The 17,087-nt window shown below is 41.7% G+C and overlaps 1 protein-coding gene across 2 annotated transcripts in view; it reads left to right on the forward strand.

The window, feature by feature from the left end:
• SEPTIN2 (septin 2) overlaps positions 1-17,087 on the forward strand; it is a 40,952-nt gene that overhangs the window by 6,757 nt on the left and 17,108 nt on the right. For both annotated transcript variants that reach the window (XM_054983317.1, XM_054983319.1), the window contains exons 4-8: positions 6,156-6,242; positions 9,081-9,204; positions 11,347-11,481; positions 11,708-11,825; positions 13,120-13,221. In XM_054983317.1, coding sequence (XP_054839292.1) covers positions 6,156-6,242; positions 9,081-9,204; positions 11,347-11,481; positions 11,708-11,825; positions 13,120-13,221 — 566 coding nt within the window. The remainder of the gene's footprint in view (positions 1-6,155; positions 6,243-9,080; positions 9,205-11,346; positions 11,482-11,707; positions 11,826-13,119; positions 13,222-17,087) is intronic.

A 17,087-nucleotide genomic window follows, 5' to 3' on the forward strand; every position in this document is an offset into this window, starting at 1 on the left:
CAGCATCCCTAACTGTGCTTTGAATTTCCCTTTTATTTCCTATTGTGGGACAGATCTCCTGTTCTTCCTCTTTTGTTCTATTTCTTTGATTCGTTACTATAATAGATCTCTGTTTCTGCTCACACATTAGTGAAAACAATGCACTTAGAATTCTGTTCTATTTCTGTCACCTTTTACTTCTGCTTCTCATCTATCTTTGGCAATTTTAAGTGTTTCATCAGTCATCTATCTAGGCGTCTCTTTTCTTTTGTCTGCAGAAATAGTCTTTGCACTTTCTTCCTTGATAATATTGCTGGTTTCAGCACACAGTTCTTCCAGTTCATGATGAATTAAACTTAATAATACAAAGCTGTTCTTTACATGGTCTTTAAATTCTTCAAGAACGTTATTTAGATTATATTTTGGCACTAAGATTCTTTTAGATTTTCTTAAGCTTTATTCTAATTTTTAGTATTAACAATTCATTGCATGTACTACAATCAGCTCTTGGTCTTGTTTTAGTAGAGAGAATAGAACTTCATCTTCTGCTTCCTATTATATAACCTCATTTATGCCTTCCGGTGATTTCCATGTATACAATTGTCTATCAGGTTGCCTGAAGTATGTTTGCAGTAAGGGTCCCAGGTGCCTGCTGGTGGCAGACAATCTCCCAGTAGTTTACTTGATTACGAGGCCTTGACATCACCCGCCACCGGCAGACACCCAGGAACGCAGACAGTGCACTTGCTCTTGGGAGGTCCGTCAACATCACTTCCTGAAGTGACATTGCGCTGGCCGCGGGTGTGCTCCTACGTTTGGTTGATGTCAATTGCGGCCCCAAGTGGTCTAGAATTAGCTCCCACACAAAGTGCAGGAGCATGCCTATGGCAAGTGTGATGATGTCACTTCCCAGAGGTAATGACTTCACACTGCAATGGAGCATGTGCACAGACGTCCTGAGTCCCCCATCTCCCGCAGGAGAGGATAGGGACCTGGGAACCCTAGTTTCCAATGAACACGTTCTTCATTGACTTTTCATTATAGCTCTTGATTGCATGTTCAATATCTTGCCGCACTATTAGAGCAACACTATTTATTCTGATTGTCGTTTTTGGAGTAAAACATTTGGTAATTTTCTGACTGAAAATGTCCTAATCCAGTCCACTTTAATTCACTCATACATGGAATTATAATGTTTAAATGTTCCATTCCATGTTTTACGATTTTTAGTTTACCTTGATTCATATTTCTCACCTTCCATGTTTCTGTTTTCCCCATCTTTTTTTTAGCAGTCCTTTTATTCCTTGGTCATCTAAAGGCCCAGCTCTGGATATATTTGAAGAAATGTTTGTTTTGATCCTTTTAGCAATTCGCTCCACATTTTCTTTTTATATGCCTAATGATTAACTTACATTTATTTTGCAAGGCCCTGTGATTCCTTCTGTCATTTTCCCCACTTTTTAAAAGAAGTATCCTTTAGTCACCTTCCTTAATTCCATCTCCATCTTGAGATCATTTCAACAGTGTGATCATGTGGATGATGATAAGCTCCACTTTTAAGTAACTAAGGTATAGTATTTCCACCCCCATAATTTCTGTAGAGGAGTTCATGCCCTGAATGTTTTCTAACTTATTTGCTACTATGCTCTTTGACATACAATGCAACACATCCCTCCCTGTCCTGCTTATGAAGCTTATATCCAGGAATGACCATATCCCATTGATTTTCATCATTCTGTGTTTCTGAGGAACCACCTATATCTAAATTGTCATTTAGCACCAAGCACTCCAGCTCCGCCATCTTGACTTGAAGACTTCTAGCATTGGCACATAGACTCTTATAAGTGGGGATCCACAAAGACAGGGTGGGTGGGAGAATATCATTTCCTCTCCCCTCCAGCAGTTTGTCCCTAATGGTCCAGTTGCATGGTGGGGAAACCAGCAAAGGTTTCCTCACCATGTACTTCACTTTTTTTTGTATCCTTTTCCCTACACTACTTTCTCTTTCCCTCCTCCTGGCAGCCTCAGTATGCTTATCTCTCCTTATGTCTTTCTTTCTCTTTTTCAGACCCAGTAAACTTACTTTTTATCTCCCCCTGCATCTTCACATATATTTCTTAATTTATTCCATTTATATATTTTTCTCCCTAGTGGGAACCCAAAGCAGCTTACATTATTCTCCTTGCCCTGAGAGTGTATGACTGAATCAATCAGCCAGTGAGCTTCCACAGCAGAGTGGAGATTGGAGCCTGGGTCTCCCAGATCCAATTTGAAACTCTAACCACTATATAACATTAGCTTTCATGGGTAGCTTCTATTGAACAGTAGCAAGCAGCCAGGCCTGGTTAAGTCATGAGGTATCAAGTCACCTGCTGGTTGCTTCTGGGCCTGGCCTGCATGAGACCTCCCTCGAAGTCCAAAACAGCTCCAGAAAGGGCCCTGCCCTTGCCTTTTACTGACAGAGACCAAGTCTGTAATACTGGCTAAAAATGTATGATTGCCTAGCAACAGTCATTGAAGGCATCAGGTTAAAGCTACAAGTGCTCTTTTATCATTGGGGGGATTTTTTTTAAAACCCCAATGTGTTTTTATATTCAGATTTTTCTGTAAAACGGGGGCATTTTTCAGGTGTGTAGGAAGATCTTTCTTGTCTTTTCATGGTTCCAGTCTCTAGATTTAGGTATCCTCAGATTATGACCACTTAGCTATTAGCCTATAAGATAGCATTTCCCTGTCCAACAACTTTCACTACTGCCAGCCTTTTTTCTCCGTATATGGTCCTCTTTGCCATCCTACTCTTGCCCCTGAATTCTATTGTACTCCTACCAATATTACCCTGTGTTTATATACTGTCATCTTTCTGGCTTTTCCTCTGGGATTAGTTTGAAAGCTGTTCTGCTGCCATTTTGATAAGAAGTGTCAGCAGTGTGGTTCCCTTTTGGTTCAAGTAAAGTCTGTTCCTTTTGTACAGCTTCAGCATGTCTCAAACTTTCCCAGTGCCTAAAAAATCTCAGCTCCCAGTGCTAGCTTTTCATCCATGCGTTGAGCTCTGTAATCTGCACCTGTCTAGCTGGTCTTGCATGTGGAACTGGTAACAGCAATTCTGAGACTATCTTTGAGGTCCTGTCCTTGAACTTTTTGCCTAGTAACTTACATTTTTCCTCCAGGACCACACCACTACATTTCCGAGTGTTATTGATGCTAACATGCATCACAATGGCTGACTACTCCCTAGCAGTATCTGTTAATCTATCTAGACAGTGTGTGATGTCCACAACCTTTCCACAAGGCAGGCAAGTCACCATCTGGCCAAAACACTTTGTCAGAAACTCTGTGCTCTGTATTCCTAATAATCAAATCACCCACTATCAAAAAATTTAGTTCCCCCAACTCTAGGTGGCTATCCTAAGTATGAGACGATATTAGACCATCATCCAAGGAGCCAGTCTCTCTTATAAGGTGTCGTTGGTCTTTTCCACACTGGACTTTTTCATCAGTTCTGGCCCCATACTGCATTGATTTCTCTCCAGAGTTTTGCCTGCATCATCAAAATACCCTGATTTGGTCTCAACTGCTCCCTAGAATTTTTTGCATTCTGCATGGTTCTGTATCAGCTGCAGAGTCTATTTTCCTCCATAGTTTCTTTGGGTTTTCTCCCTGCACATATACCCTGATGGGCTCCCCCCCCCCCCCCGCCCCACAGCAAAGTCAAACCAGGGCTTTTTTGAAGTGCAGAATGTTTTCTTTGGTGTGAGACTTGGCTCTGCTATTCACCTTCCCCTTTATCCCCCTGAGTACTGATTGGTTGATCAGCAACCAATCTAGTGTTTTCTTTTTAAAAAGTTTTGACAAATGGTGCAGTAAAAAAACCTTGCAAGTTTTCTCAGCCCATTCTTAACTGTTCCACTGATGAAAACCGACAAATCCTCAGCAGATCAATTGATGAAACAGCTTGCAGCAGAAATGAGGCATTTTTCTAGTGCAGGAGAAATAAGCAGACATTGCTTCTGTTCAACTCCATCAAGTGCAAAATTACAAAGGTCCAAAGCAGATCCAGTTCTTGTGGATCAAATACCCAAAAAACCTGGTCTAGGGGACCCCCCGCCCCTTGCAATTACTGGGAGCACCCAGGGATGGCAGTGACACTGGAGCAGCCACAACCAACCCACGCTACAGGTGGGAAAACTCAAGTACCTTGAAGGAAGAGGGAGACATGGGTGACCGTGAAACCATTCCCCATTTCTGAGGCTCAGTCCTGGCCCAAGGCTGGAGAGGGTGGCCCAAGGTCAAGGCAGTTGCCCTGTGCTCTGACCTTGAGGAAGAGGAGGCAGGCATATGTTAAGTGTGCATGTGGAAAACATCGTCATCTTCCTCAGGCCAATATCCTCCAACCTCAAGTCTCAGTATCCACAACAAGAAAAGAGATGCCACCAGTGGAGGAGTGGCACTGTTCTAGTAGGTCCTTGAAAGTTTTGTCCTCAACTCTCCCCACCCCCAACCTGTTCCCTTTGCATTGAGCACGCACCCACAGTTTCTGCCCAGTGGGCACAATCATACGTGTGGTGCTCTCTGGAATGCTGGATAGATCCCACTCTCCTGTTAGCTTTCTACGTTTGTACCTGGTTTGGTAGTTTAAAGGTGTTTTAGGATTGAAATAGCATGGCTTACCTCAATCGGTATGATTTCCATAGCAGGAAGGATATTGCAGCACACCACCCTCATTGTTGATGTGGAGTCTTTATGTCCTTTCTCAGGGAACTTGAGCTAAAGGATTCTCTCCTGATCCCCCTCAACCTCCCTTACTGAACTCCCCTAGCTCCTTTAGAAGGAGCCTGTTCCATGGGTGATAAATTGATATCCTGTTGTACTGAAGATATCTTTCCAGCAATGAGGCAAAAGATCTTTGTTCCATGCAGAAGGCCAAACTAGTCTGGCAAATCTATAGGGTCTCAAACAAATGAGGCAGAGGCTTCAGAACAAATGGTTTACATTTATTACATGAAGGAGGATTTTTTTGGAAGTGATGAGTCTATACAGAAGAGACCAGCTCCATTTAAATAATGGAACCAAACTATTGACGCTTAAAAGAAATTTGGGGTGGTGGTAACGGAAGCTGAGTGGATTGTGATCTGGCTGTGTAGGTTCCTTAAAGAAAATAGGCATTTAGAATGTGGAGCAATAAAAAGGTAGTTCCATACCAGGGAGATCCAGTGCTATATAGTGGTTAGATTCCCAGAATAGGATCTGAGAAGCCCAGGTTGGTATTCCTATTCTGCTATGGAAGTCTGCTGGTTCACCTTGAGCCAGTTATGCACTCTTAGCCTAACCTACCTCACAAGGTTATTTTAAGAGGAGAATGTTATAAGCTACTTGGGTTCCATTGAGGAGAAATGGAGTGGGAAGAGGTATAAACAAAAAGTAAATAGGGAAAAGAGAATAAAACTGCCAGTATCCCAATGCCTTTATGGTGCAGCTCCTTTTAGAATACTGTGTGCAGTTCTTGTTACCCTTTCATGAAAATAATATTATTGCTGGAAAGGTACAAAATACGGAAATGAAAGTGGTCACCTTCTTTGTAAGAAAGGGCTTTGGGGTATTTGGGGCTTTTTAGTTTAAAAAGAACTGAGGGGGAAGGGGTGATACAGATTTTATAAAATTATGCATGGTTAAGAAGTAAAAAGACCTTTTCTCACACTTCCTTACTGCTCAGAATCACCTAATCAAATTGACTGGCAGTAGATTCAAAGTATATACAAAGTACACACAAAAAATACAGTATGGAATTTGCTTCCACAGGATGTGGTATTGATCTTTAGCCTAGATGAGTTTAAGAGGGGACTAGATACATTTATGATGGCTAAGTGGAACCTCCATATTCTGGGGCTATCAAGTAATACTTTCCAGAAAACAGTAGCAGGGCATGGCTGTTACGTCCTTGCTCTGTTTAAGAGCTTTTGGGGGACATCTGGTTAGGCACTGGGAAACAGGATACTGGATTAGTTAGACTTTTGTTCTGACCCTGTGCAGCTGTTCTTGTGTTCTTTACTAATTATTCAATTAGCAACAGTAAGAGTATTAAATTTTGTGTAAGAAGTAACAACTCAGGTTATTTATATGGCTTTTGGAAAAGTTAATTATGTAATTTGCTTACTAACTTATTTTCAATTGATTCATAGGTGAGTCTGGACTGGGAAAATCTACTCTAATAAACAGCCTATTCTTAACAGACCTGTATCCAGAAAGGATAATCCCAGGAGCAGCTGGTAAACATGAATTCTGGTTTTTTCCCCATATCGGTCTAAGACAGGGGTGGGCAAATTGCGGCCCGCGGGCCACATGCGGCCCGCTAAAGAGTTTTTTGTGGCCCGCCAACACAGCCCGCTCTCGCGCTTCACTCTGGCCTGAAGTCTGGCCTGCCGGCTCTCCCCGGGACATGCGGGCGGCAAGAGACTTCCCCCGCAGAGCACGTGTGAACACCGCCGGCGCTCGGACCCAGGCACGCAGGCAGGGCGGGCCGGCAGGGCAGCCAATGGGTGCGGGCAGCGAGGCGGGGCTGGGTGGGCCGGGATCATGGAGTGGCAGTGGCGGGCGCTGCTGCGGCGCTGCTACGCGGAGGTGCTGCCCCTGGGCGGCCTCGTGCAGCGCCTGTAAGGCGGGGCACGGGGCCGGCTGGAGCCGCTGGTGCAGAACTGGGACCCCACCCCCCACCCCTGTGCTACCACTGCCTGGTCAGCCGGTGCGCGGTGGGGCTGCCGGCCGGCTGCAAAGCGCCCCCGGAGCAGCTCTCTTTCCAGCAGGTAGGGGGGCTCGGTAGGGAAGGGCTCTCTGGGCAGTGCCATGCAATGGTTAGGATGCAGGCCTGCGAAGGAGACACTAGCTCGGGTGGCCGCTCGCCATGAGGGTGAACCGGGCTATCCTAAGCAGAGTTACCCCAGTCTAAGCCCATTCAAATCAATTCTTCTTTGGGTTGCCAGCTCCAGGTTGTGAAATTCCTGGAGATTTGGAGCGTGGAGAGGGCAAGGTTTGGGGAGGGGAAGGACCTTAACAGGATGTAGTGCCAAGTGATCACACCCCAAATCAGCCATTTTCTCCAGGGGAACTGATTTCTGTTGCCAGGAGATCAGTTGTAATTCCAGGTGATCTCCAGCCATCACCTGGAGGCTGGCAACCCACCTTGGGCCAGCCAGGAATGAAGAGGAGCCTTGCAGCACCTTAAAGATTACCAAACTTCTTATTACAAGGGAGGAGAGCCCACTTCTTCCCATGCAGTTATCTTTCAGCCTAGCCTACCTCTCAGGGCTGTTGTGAAGACAACAATGAAGTATGGAAGAGCTGCGTGAAGTGGGGTGGAATCAAAATGAAGTTAATCATTTTTAGTGTAAGTTGGTTAACTAATGAATGCAATCATTTTAAAAGGTGCGGCCCTCTGCTAACCTCCGCTCCCGCAAAGTGGCCCCCGAGCCAAAACAATTGCCCACCCCTGGTCTAAGAAATACTAGCATACCGTATAGATACTTTTTATTGGTCCTGAACAATAACTAAGGTTCCTTTTATTCACAGTTGCTTCATTTGCATTCCTTATGTGTTAGTCACTGCATTGTCACAAAATGGAGGGAGGGTGTTGGATTCCAGGGATACGTTCGACTAGGGGTGTGCAGTTCAGTTCAGAATTTGGATTAAAATACAAAATTTTGCCTGATTTAGTAAAATCCAAGTATTCAGAATCTAATCAAGTATCCAGAATTTTAATCAAATTTTCAGAAAAAAAATCAGTAAAATTTGGCTGGTTCTACTTTCTAATTCCGTTCTGCAACTGATAGGTGAAAGGACATTTTGGTACCTCATAACTGGTTTGCATTTCATCTGTATTTTGGTCCTTTTCGCACTTACGGTTTAAACCGCCATTTATGAGCATTTGCGGCAATTGCAAAGGTTTCAGCATGGCACCCTCCTGTTCCGCACTGTCCGAGGCAGTTTCGATTTGGCATCTTGTTTTTCATTTTAGACTGACTTTGAAGCCTTGGTGCAGTTTTGGGCTTTCGAGGCTTTGCAGTTCACGTCACACTTTTTAAAAAACTTTGAGCAGATGTAGTAAAGTTGCAAGGTTGGAACCCATTCCCCCCCCCATTTTGCTGATTGGGCTGTCCCATACCCACTGGGGAGGTAATTGGTGGCTGAGTTCTGTGGGAAAACAGATACTTTTCATGTTTGTTCCACTTTCATTTATTTATTTTTAAAGCCGAGCCAGGAAAAGATTAAAATGCTGCTGCTTCATCCCATCCTGGCAGCTTCCCTGCCACTTCGTTTCCAAAAGGCTGTGCAAAACACTTGGGGTTTTTTTCCCTTTGGTAAAGCCGGAAACATGCCTGGGAGGGAGGGGAAAGCAGCCTTTCAATCCTTTCCTGGCTTTTAAAGCCAGGAAGAATGTGCAGTAACATTACAATGTTACAACCTTACAACCCATTCTTGCCTTTAGAAAAAAAAGGTGTGTGCGCATACCCCAAGGGAGGAAAGGAAAAGAAGCCATTTAACCCTTTCTTGGCTTTTAAAGCCAGCAGGGAATAAGCATCAAGGTTAGGAATCGTTCCTGGGGGAAAAGAGTGTGTGTGCATACCTGGGAGGAAGGAAGCCCGTGGAGAAGCAGCCTTATGACCCTTACCTCGCTTTACTGATAAAAATGGCAGAAAAGAAGTTCAGAGAGCTGAGGAGAGTGGGAGTGATTAATTCCGCACAGACCAATCAGCTCCCAGGGAAAAGGAGAGGGGGGAGAAGAGAAGCAGAAGGGGAGTGTAGAGTTCGCACTGACATTAATTGGGTCAGACATGACTTGGCAGCGGCTTCAAAATAACAAAATGTCCTCAGGGGAAAAATCAGGGATATCACAGACAAACATCGGTACTGTGTCCCATGACTACTTTGCAAGTGTGAAACTCCTGCAAACATAGGAAGCAGAACAGATACTGAAACGCTTTAAAGTCCTAGTGTAAAAAGGACCTATAATTTGATCAGACTTGTCGGATGCTGATTGCTATTATTTCCTCATTTTGCATCAAGCTTCACTTTCAATAGTCTTCTGAGATGAGATGTTGTTACCTTTCCAGAGAAAATTGAAAGGACTGTGCAGATTGAAGCTTCAACTGTTGAAATTGAAGAAAGGGGTGTAAAGCTCCGCCTGACTGTTGTGGACACTCCAGGATATGGTGATGCTATCAATTGTCGAGACTGGTATGTATTTATGCAATGTATTTGTTAACTTGCTTTATGTGTTTAAAGGTAGGGCTGAGCCAAATGAGATACTAGAACAGTCAGTGTATTTTTTTGCATGTAGGAGGCCCCATTTTAGATTGACCATAGTGCACACAGGCAGTGTTAACCTCTGGTTGCTTTACTGAGCTCAGATATCCCCACAGAATTGCTTTGGGGGTGGTAAAAGTTGCCTCTGTGGTGCCTGTATGTTACCCAAGGGCAAATATTGGTGCTGAGGAAAAGTTTGATGTTGAGAGAGTTAATTTCCCTTCCATCTGTGCCACAGCCCTGATCTGAATTGGAGCATCCCATGGCTACTGTTTACCATAAAAGAACATGCCAGAGATCCAGTCACTTGCCCTAGTGTTGTGAGTTAATTTCAGGAATTTATATTTTAAGTATAATGTAATAAATTTAGATAAATAAATAAATTTAAACGTAATACTTAGCATAAATAATAGGTTGGATACAAAGATGTCTTTCCAAGCCTTCAGCAACAGCACAAAAATATTCTAGGACACCTTCCAACTTCGAGTGTCCTAACCAGTTCTTACTTTTCTCTTTTACATCCCCACTTGGGCAAATTCTCATGAAGCATTTGCTGGGTTTGGCTACTTCATGTGTTGCTTTTGAGCTGGTTGGTGATGCCACCCCAAATAATGTGAGAATGAATTTGATTATGTCTATTGTAAATGCAAATAAGCAAAACAGAAGAACAAAATGTCTTAACTGTTAAAGATGTACAATTCAGAAAATATTTTGCTAGAGCCATCAGCAGAGTAAAGAATGGTTTCAATGCAGCAGGATTTTCATCCAGTGGCACCTTAAGAGTCCAACAAGGTTTTCAGAGTATAAGCTTTCAAGAGTCTGAGATCCCTTCAAAACTGTGCCTGAAAAAGGGGGCTCTTGACTCTCAAAAGCTAATCCTCTGAAAATCTTGTTTCTAAGGTGCCACTGGATGAAAATCCTGCTGTTCTACTGCAGATCCACACAGCTACCAGTCTAAATATCCTCATGGAAGGCTTCAATGTAGACTTCTTTTTTTTTTTTTTTTTTGGAAGATCATGACTTTTGTACTGGTGCCACAAGGGGTCAGGCAGGAAGTTGAGGTTGGGCAAGCAGTGCTCCTTTCATTCTTGTATTGTAAATTACTCCAAGTAGAGACAAGATATTGAATGGGAAGAATACTGTGGAATGGTTTCCCTTTATGATAAGGGAGATAAATATATTCATGTGTTGTGAACCCCTGACCCCTTAAAGTAAAAGTTGTTTTCATACATAGTTCCCTGATATGAGTCAGTATGGTCTAGTGGCTAGAGTGTTGGACTATGCTTTACAGAGGCCCAAATTCAAATCCTTATTCAACCTGAAACTCTCTGAATGATCCTGGGCTACTGTGACTGCTTAAGCCACAGTGCATGATTGTTGATGACCTGGAGAAGCGGAGAGTCAAGTGCATTGCCCTGAACTCCTTGGAGATTGCAATAGGAAAAAAATGAACTAAATTTCAATCCTATGGGCATGAAATTTGTTGAGATGCTTCCCAATATATATTTTGTTTTGTGAAGAATGCATGTATGGAGTTGTAATAATTTCCCAGCAGCTTGGCAGTCTTGTGTGTTTGGCAGTTCATCTGTCTCCTGCCCTTATAATAAGACTATTCTTGAAAATTTGGTTAATCTGAAGCAGTCTGACTTCTCCCTTCCTTAGCGTGTTAATCTGTAAATTAATTGTGGTGTTAAAAGCAAGCTTGGTAATTTTGTAGGCGCTTCTATTCCAGCCATTCTACAAACTAGAATTAATGAGCTACATGCTATTCTTAGAAAAGTAAAGCTGTGTGTATACGTACGTACATCTGAGAATCTTGCTGAAATTAGAAAGATCACTGATAAGCACAATGGTTTTAATACTATTCCTAGGATTAGACTGTTTTCATAGGTTCTTGTTCACATATACTTCGTTGTAATGTCTTTTAAAAGAGTTTTAAAGCTTCTTAACTAACCAGGAGTATCATTCTCTTTTGAGATTTTTCTTTGAAGAGTTATTCATTGTTTAAACGCAACTGGCTATTTCAGAGAATGGATTTTTAAATCAGAATAATTGTCCATATTTGATTTACAGTTTCAAAACTATCATTTCCTATATTGATGAGCAATTTGAACGCTATCTTCATGACGAGAGTGGTTTGAACCGACGGCATATTGTAGATAATCGAGTTCATTGCTGTTTCTATTTCATTTCACCATTTGGACATGGGTAGGTATTATGGATTTGTGGTGAAAGAATTTGTTACAATCTGATCTTTGTACTTATAGTATTCTAAAAAGCAAATATTCAAATTACTACTTCTATATGTGGGTGATAATGAAGTTAAAATGGCTTTAAAAGAATAGAAATTAAGAGTTTTATTTGAACGTTCTTGTATGTTATGTTTCCTGTTTAGTTTGTGAAGGAATTGTAACTAATTAACATTTATTTTTAGTCTCAAGCCCTTGGATGTTGAGTTCATGAAGGCTATACACAACAAAGTGAATATTGTGCCTGTAATTGCAAAAGCTGATTCTCTTACTCTGAAGGAGCGAGAGAGGCTGAAGAAAAGGGTAAGTTTTTAATATAGCTATGGATGCATTTGAAGCATTTTGTTAAAAGTTTGGTACAGCCAGAAAGACACAATAGGAGCAATACTGATGTATGTCTTAAAATTCTATCAACATGGGTATTACTTTTAAGAACCTGGTATGAAATACAGCTTAATGCACTCTTTCACCCTGCCCTTTTTTTTCTTACTTTAAGCTGGGTATATGTGTTGATTTTGCGTGCGATCCAATCAGTCCTGTACACAAGTTAAAAGCAACTCCTGTCTAACTCCAGCTCTTTGCAGTTACCAGGCTCAATTCATGGTATTGATTATCACATGCAAATGCTTTCATAGCCTTGGCCCGTCATATCTGTGTGACTGCCTTTCCTTCTATGGTCCACTACAACAGCTTCACTTATTGGAGCACAGCCTCCTGTAGATGATATACTGAAAATGAGTAAAATCAACAGGTACTCTTGTGGCCCCCCTCTTTATGGAATGACCTTCCTAATGAGGTCAGAAAAATTCACGCCCTCCTGGCTTTCCACAGCCTATGCAAAACTGAATTATTCAGGAGAGCTTTTTACATTAATTAGTGATGCACTGTAATAAAATGTTTCAGAAAAATGCTTTGATAACAGGATAGGGACTGTAGACTACACTAATATGTATAGTACATATTGTCTATTGTAAAAAAGGATGATCCTACTGTGTAATTTCTGTATTATGTAAAGTGTCATATTAATGCATGTGCTTTGTTTCAGCTCCATTTTCAGATTAGTGCTTGTTTTCAAGTTTCTGCAATCCAAATCCTATTGCATTGCTTATGGGGTGTCCTATCCTGTTGATTTGTTTTTAACCTACATTATATTCCACCTTGAATCTCGGTGAGAAAGGTGAACTACAAATAATGTTAATAAGTCAACAAATATATTCAAACCCCATTCTAAGTGAGAGAGTATCTTCTAGGGGGCCTAAGGAGGGATGGTCTTTGGTACAAAGCATCTGGGGCAGCCATCCATACATTGCAGGGAGGAGGTGTCTGGCCTGCCAAACCCCAGAGGTGCCCATGCAGCACAGGGAGGTGGTGTGCGGCTAACCAGATTTTTCTTCCTTTCTCCTTTATGGGGCAGGCCATGTGTGGGCCCTGCCCAGTGACTCTGGGGCCCCTTCTTTCAGTTCTTCCTTGAGCCACAGAATCACTAAGACCACCCCTGGATACGAGGAAATGCAGTGCAAAATCAGAGGTGGAAATGCCTAATTCCACGTGCATTCTTTTGGATTCTAGGTCCATATTCCTGTGTATTTTCTTCCAGATTTTGGATGAAATTGAAGAACATAGCATCAAGATTTATCACTTGCCTGATGCGGAATCTGATGAAGATGAAGACTTTAAAGAACAGACCAGACTTCTGAAGGTAAAAACTGTTTATCGTGTAACAATCATTGATGAAGATTATTGCATGAATTGCTGGTAGGCTCTGAGGCAGCCACTTCCAGTGCTATTGATACTTTTCAGTCTGTGCAACCTGGGGATGTGGACATGTATGAGGTGAGGCCTGCAATTAACATGCTTGACCATTGCCCTTGCTAGCTGATAAGTTGGTGGGGGCAGGCAATGTGAATAGCTTAATATCTTTGCAGCTGATGAATATGTTTTTATGATTTTAAATTGAGTTTTATACTTTGTATTTATACTGTATTGTTATTGTAATTTAATATTGTTGTTACCCACCCTAAGCCTGTTCGTGGGGAGGGCGTGTTAGAAATTTAATAAATTAAATAAAATAGTAAATAGCTTACTGAAGTGGAGGGGAGTCCCCATGCCACTTAAGAAAGTAGTGGTATGACCACTTCTGGAAAAAAAACTCTTGACACTTCCCTTTTTAACAATTTGGCTGTTCACCAATATTCCATTCTTGGGCATGGTGAGTGAGAGTGTGGTGGCTTCGTTCTCAGCATTAGGGTCTTTTGGATGAAGCAGATAATCTTGTATACTTTTCGATTTGATTTTTGGCCAGTTTGAGCCCTGAAACAAGTCACTAATTGATGGTACATGCTGCAAGTTGGACTGGAGAAGTATGTCCTAGTTTCCTGGATTTCTCAATGATTTCTAATACCATGAATTTTTTTATCTGTACAACATTGCTGAGGTGGGCTTGAATAATACTATGTTATGGTGGTTCTGAGCCTTCCTGCAGACTAGGTTGTACTAGAAAGTTAAGCAAGAGACTACTGTTCTTCCATGTGACCTTTGGCCTGTGGGATCCCGCAAGATTTCATTGTACTGCTTATGCTATCAGTATATAAATATGAACATAGCTCCAGCTGTGGATACTTAAATCTAGAGATTGTAGCAATGAACAGACGAGATGGCTCTTTCTACAAACCTGACAAAAGCCCAAGGTTCACAGAAAAATCTGAAACCTAAAAATACATGTATGTTAGATGATTAAAAGTTCCAAAATAGCTAAAGCTGAACTTGTACATTTAAGAAATTAATGTCTCAGCTGCCATTGGGGGAGTTGCTAAGCAACCATAACAATATTGCTTCCCTTCAAACCTTGGTTTCTGCCAGTAATAGATGAGAGGGAGGGACAAATAACTTTCCAAGGCTATTTTGGCCTACTCTACTCCAGCTTCCTATCCTGGAAGAGGACTTGTCATGGCCTGAGCCCAGCCATGGCCACCACACAACCCACCAGAGTGATTTGATACTGCTTGTCTTTTGCAACTGAGCTAGACTTTTCCCAAGGATGGAAGGAGGAAAAGTGGAATGCTAGTGAAATGTTCTAGTTAGAGTGTCAAATTAGGATCTGGGAGACCAAGGTTGAAATCCTTACTGTTCCATGGAAGTTTTCTGGGTCACCATGAACCTGTCACACTCTTTCAGCTTAATAACACAGGGTTGTTGTCAAGGAGAAGAGCATGATGTAAGGTCTTCTGTTCCCCATTGGTAGAAAGGAGAGGCATAAATAAATAAATAAATAAATAAATAAATAAATAAATAAATAAATAAATAAATAAAACGGGAGTGGCAGATAAAAGAAAGATTGGTTAGTGAGGGGAAGGAGAAGAGGAAGCAAAGAATACAGAGAGGATACAGAGGCTGCTAGAAAGATAATGTCTAGGAAAGGGGATTCAAGGGGAAATGAACCGCTACAAGACTTTAAGGATTCTCATCTTGTTTGACATAAGCCATGGGGTGGAAGTGTCAACTGGAAGTTCAGGTGTACTGTCAGTCCCTGGCAGTTAGGTCCCTTCAAATTCTCCACAGTTAACACACCGGTGTTCCAGTTGAAGCAACTTTGTTAGAGATCCATTCCATTCAGGGTGTTCACACAAAGGTAGCAATTGGCAGAAGTGACTATTCAAACAGGGCACTACTAATTATAGGGAAACTTCCCGTCTTTGGTTCCGTTTACATTCTGGTGCAAAACCCCAAAGAGTTACATGGGAACTGATTAGTTTAGGCTCGACAGAGTACAGAATGAACAGAACAGATATCTTTATTACGGTCATAGACCACACAATAATAGCATACCACCTACAGTCAGGGTAAGTCATATTATTTACAAATCTATTCACTAAAATTTCAGGGTACAGATTCTTAAATATTTAAAACCTTAAAACCTGAGTGCCTAAGACCAAATTATTAAATATTTAAATCCTTAACATTATAAAATATTTAAATATTTCCCCCTGTAAAATACTTCCTAATCCGTATGGCCTGCACAGCAAAATTTGCCACCTTTAATGTAATTTCATGGTCCTTATCTGCTAAAAGCTTATCTAGATAGAATCTATCATTTCTACCTGGGAACTGATTACAAATTGGAGTTATGAAGATTGCCCTAATATTTTGATAAAGCTCACACTCGAAGAGTACGTGTCCCCTAGTTTCTATCTTTCCAGCCCCGCATATACATACTCTTTTCTCGAGTGGTTGTTTTGCATATCTGCCCTCCATGACCGCTGATGGTAACGTGTCCGTTCTAAGGAGGGTAACTGCTCTTCTATAATCTGCTTTATCCAAGTTTTGTAAGTAAGGCATCATTATCACTTGGTTTAGACTATCTATTCCCGGAAAATACCCTTTGACTTGACTCAAGTCGTTCTGCCTTTCAATATCCAGGATTCTTTGGTTCACAAAGGGTTTGACCAAGTCATGTTCCATATTCATCAAAAACTGTTTGGAAAGACCATAATAACCCAATTTGCGCTCCATTTCTTTGATCCAATGTGGTACTCTAGAATCTCATGCTATTAAACCGGTTAAACCGGAGGGATTAGTTATTAGCTTAAACCAATAGACAATGGTAGCAATCCACAAGCGTGCTTTTACAGTGACCATACCGGATTCCAAACGAATATGTGCATTAGGGACACAAAAGGGAACCTGCAAAATGTGCCTTAAAAACTTGGATTGCACTTTTTCCAGTGACTGCCAATAAGACTGATGTGTTGTTATGCTCAAGGGCGCCGCATAAAGTAATTGGGCAAGAGACTTAGCCTTGAAAATCTTGACTGCTGCTGCAACATTCCGGCCCCCGGAAGACCAATAAAATTTCTCAATCGCTTGCGCACTTTTAAATGCGCTTGTTGTAACATGGTCCACATGAGCTTTTCTAGAGCCTGACGCCTGAAGGGCAGTTTCTAAATATTTAAAACAACGGACTTGCTCAATATCCACCGAGTCTATCTTCCACTGGTAAGTTCGCAATTTGCTTCCAAAAACTAGAACCTTTGATTTTTGATAATTAATTTTGATGTAATTGGCCTGACAGTATTGAGCGAATATTTCCATAGCTCGTTTAAGGCCACTGGGGGTTCTAGAGATTAATACTGCATCATCTGCATATAGCAGAAGGGGGACATGCCTGTCAGCAACCTTGGGGGCATGTACCTCCGGACAGTTTAAGTATTCCCCTTAGGTCATTTATAAAGAGGTTGAACAGAGCTGGTGCTAAAATACAGCCCTGTTTAACCCCTTTCTCTGCTTTTATGGCTTCTGTGAGATGGCCTTGGGGATCTGTCCTTACCTGGATCTTAGTATTCCTGTATAGAGCCCTTATTAGGATCAACAATCTCTTTTCAATACCCATCCCTTTTAGCTTTTCCCATAATAGGTTACGATGTATCATATCAAAAGCAGATTTAAAATCTATAAAGGCTGCATACAGGGAAACGATATTATTAGATGCGTATTTGGTAATCAAATGGTCCAAAATTACACAGTGATCCAAGGTTGAACATCTTGGTCTAAATCCAGCCTGTTCTTCTC

This window comes from Eublepharis macularius, chromosome 6, assembly GCF_028583425.1.
Source record: "Eublepharis macularius isolate TG4126 chromosome 6, MPM_Emac_v1.0, whole genome shotgun sequence".
Classification (NCBI taxonomy): domain Eukaryota; kingdom Metazoa; phylum Chordata; class Lepidosauria; order Squamata; family Eublepharidae; genus Eublepharis; species Eublepharis macularius.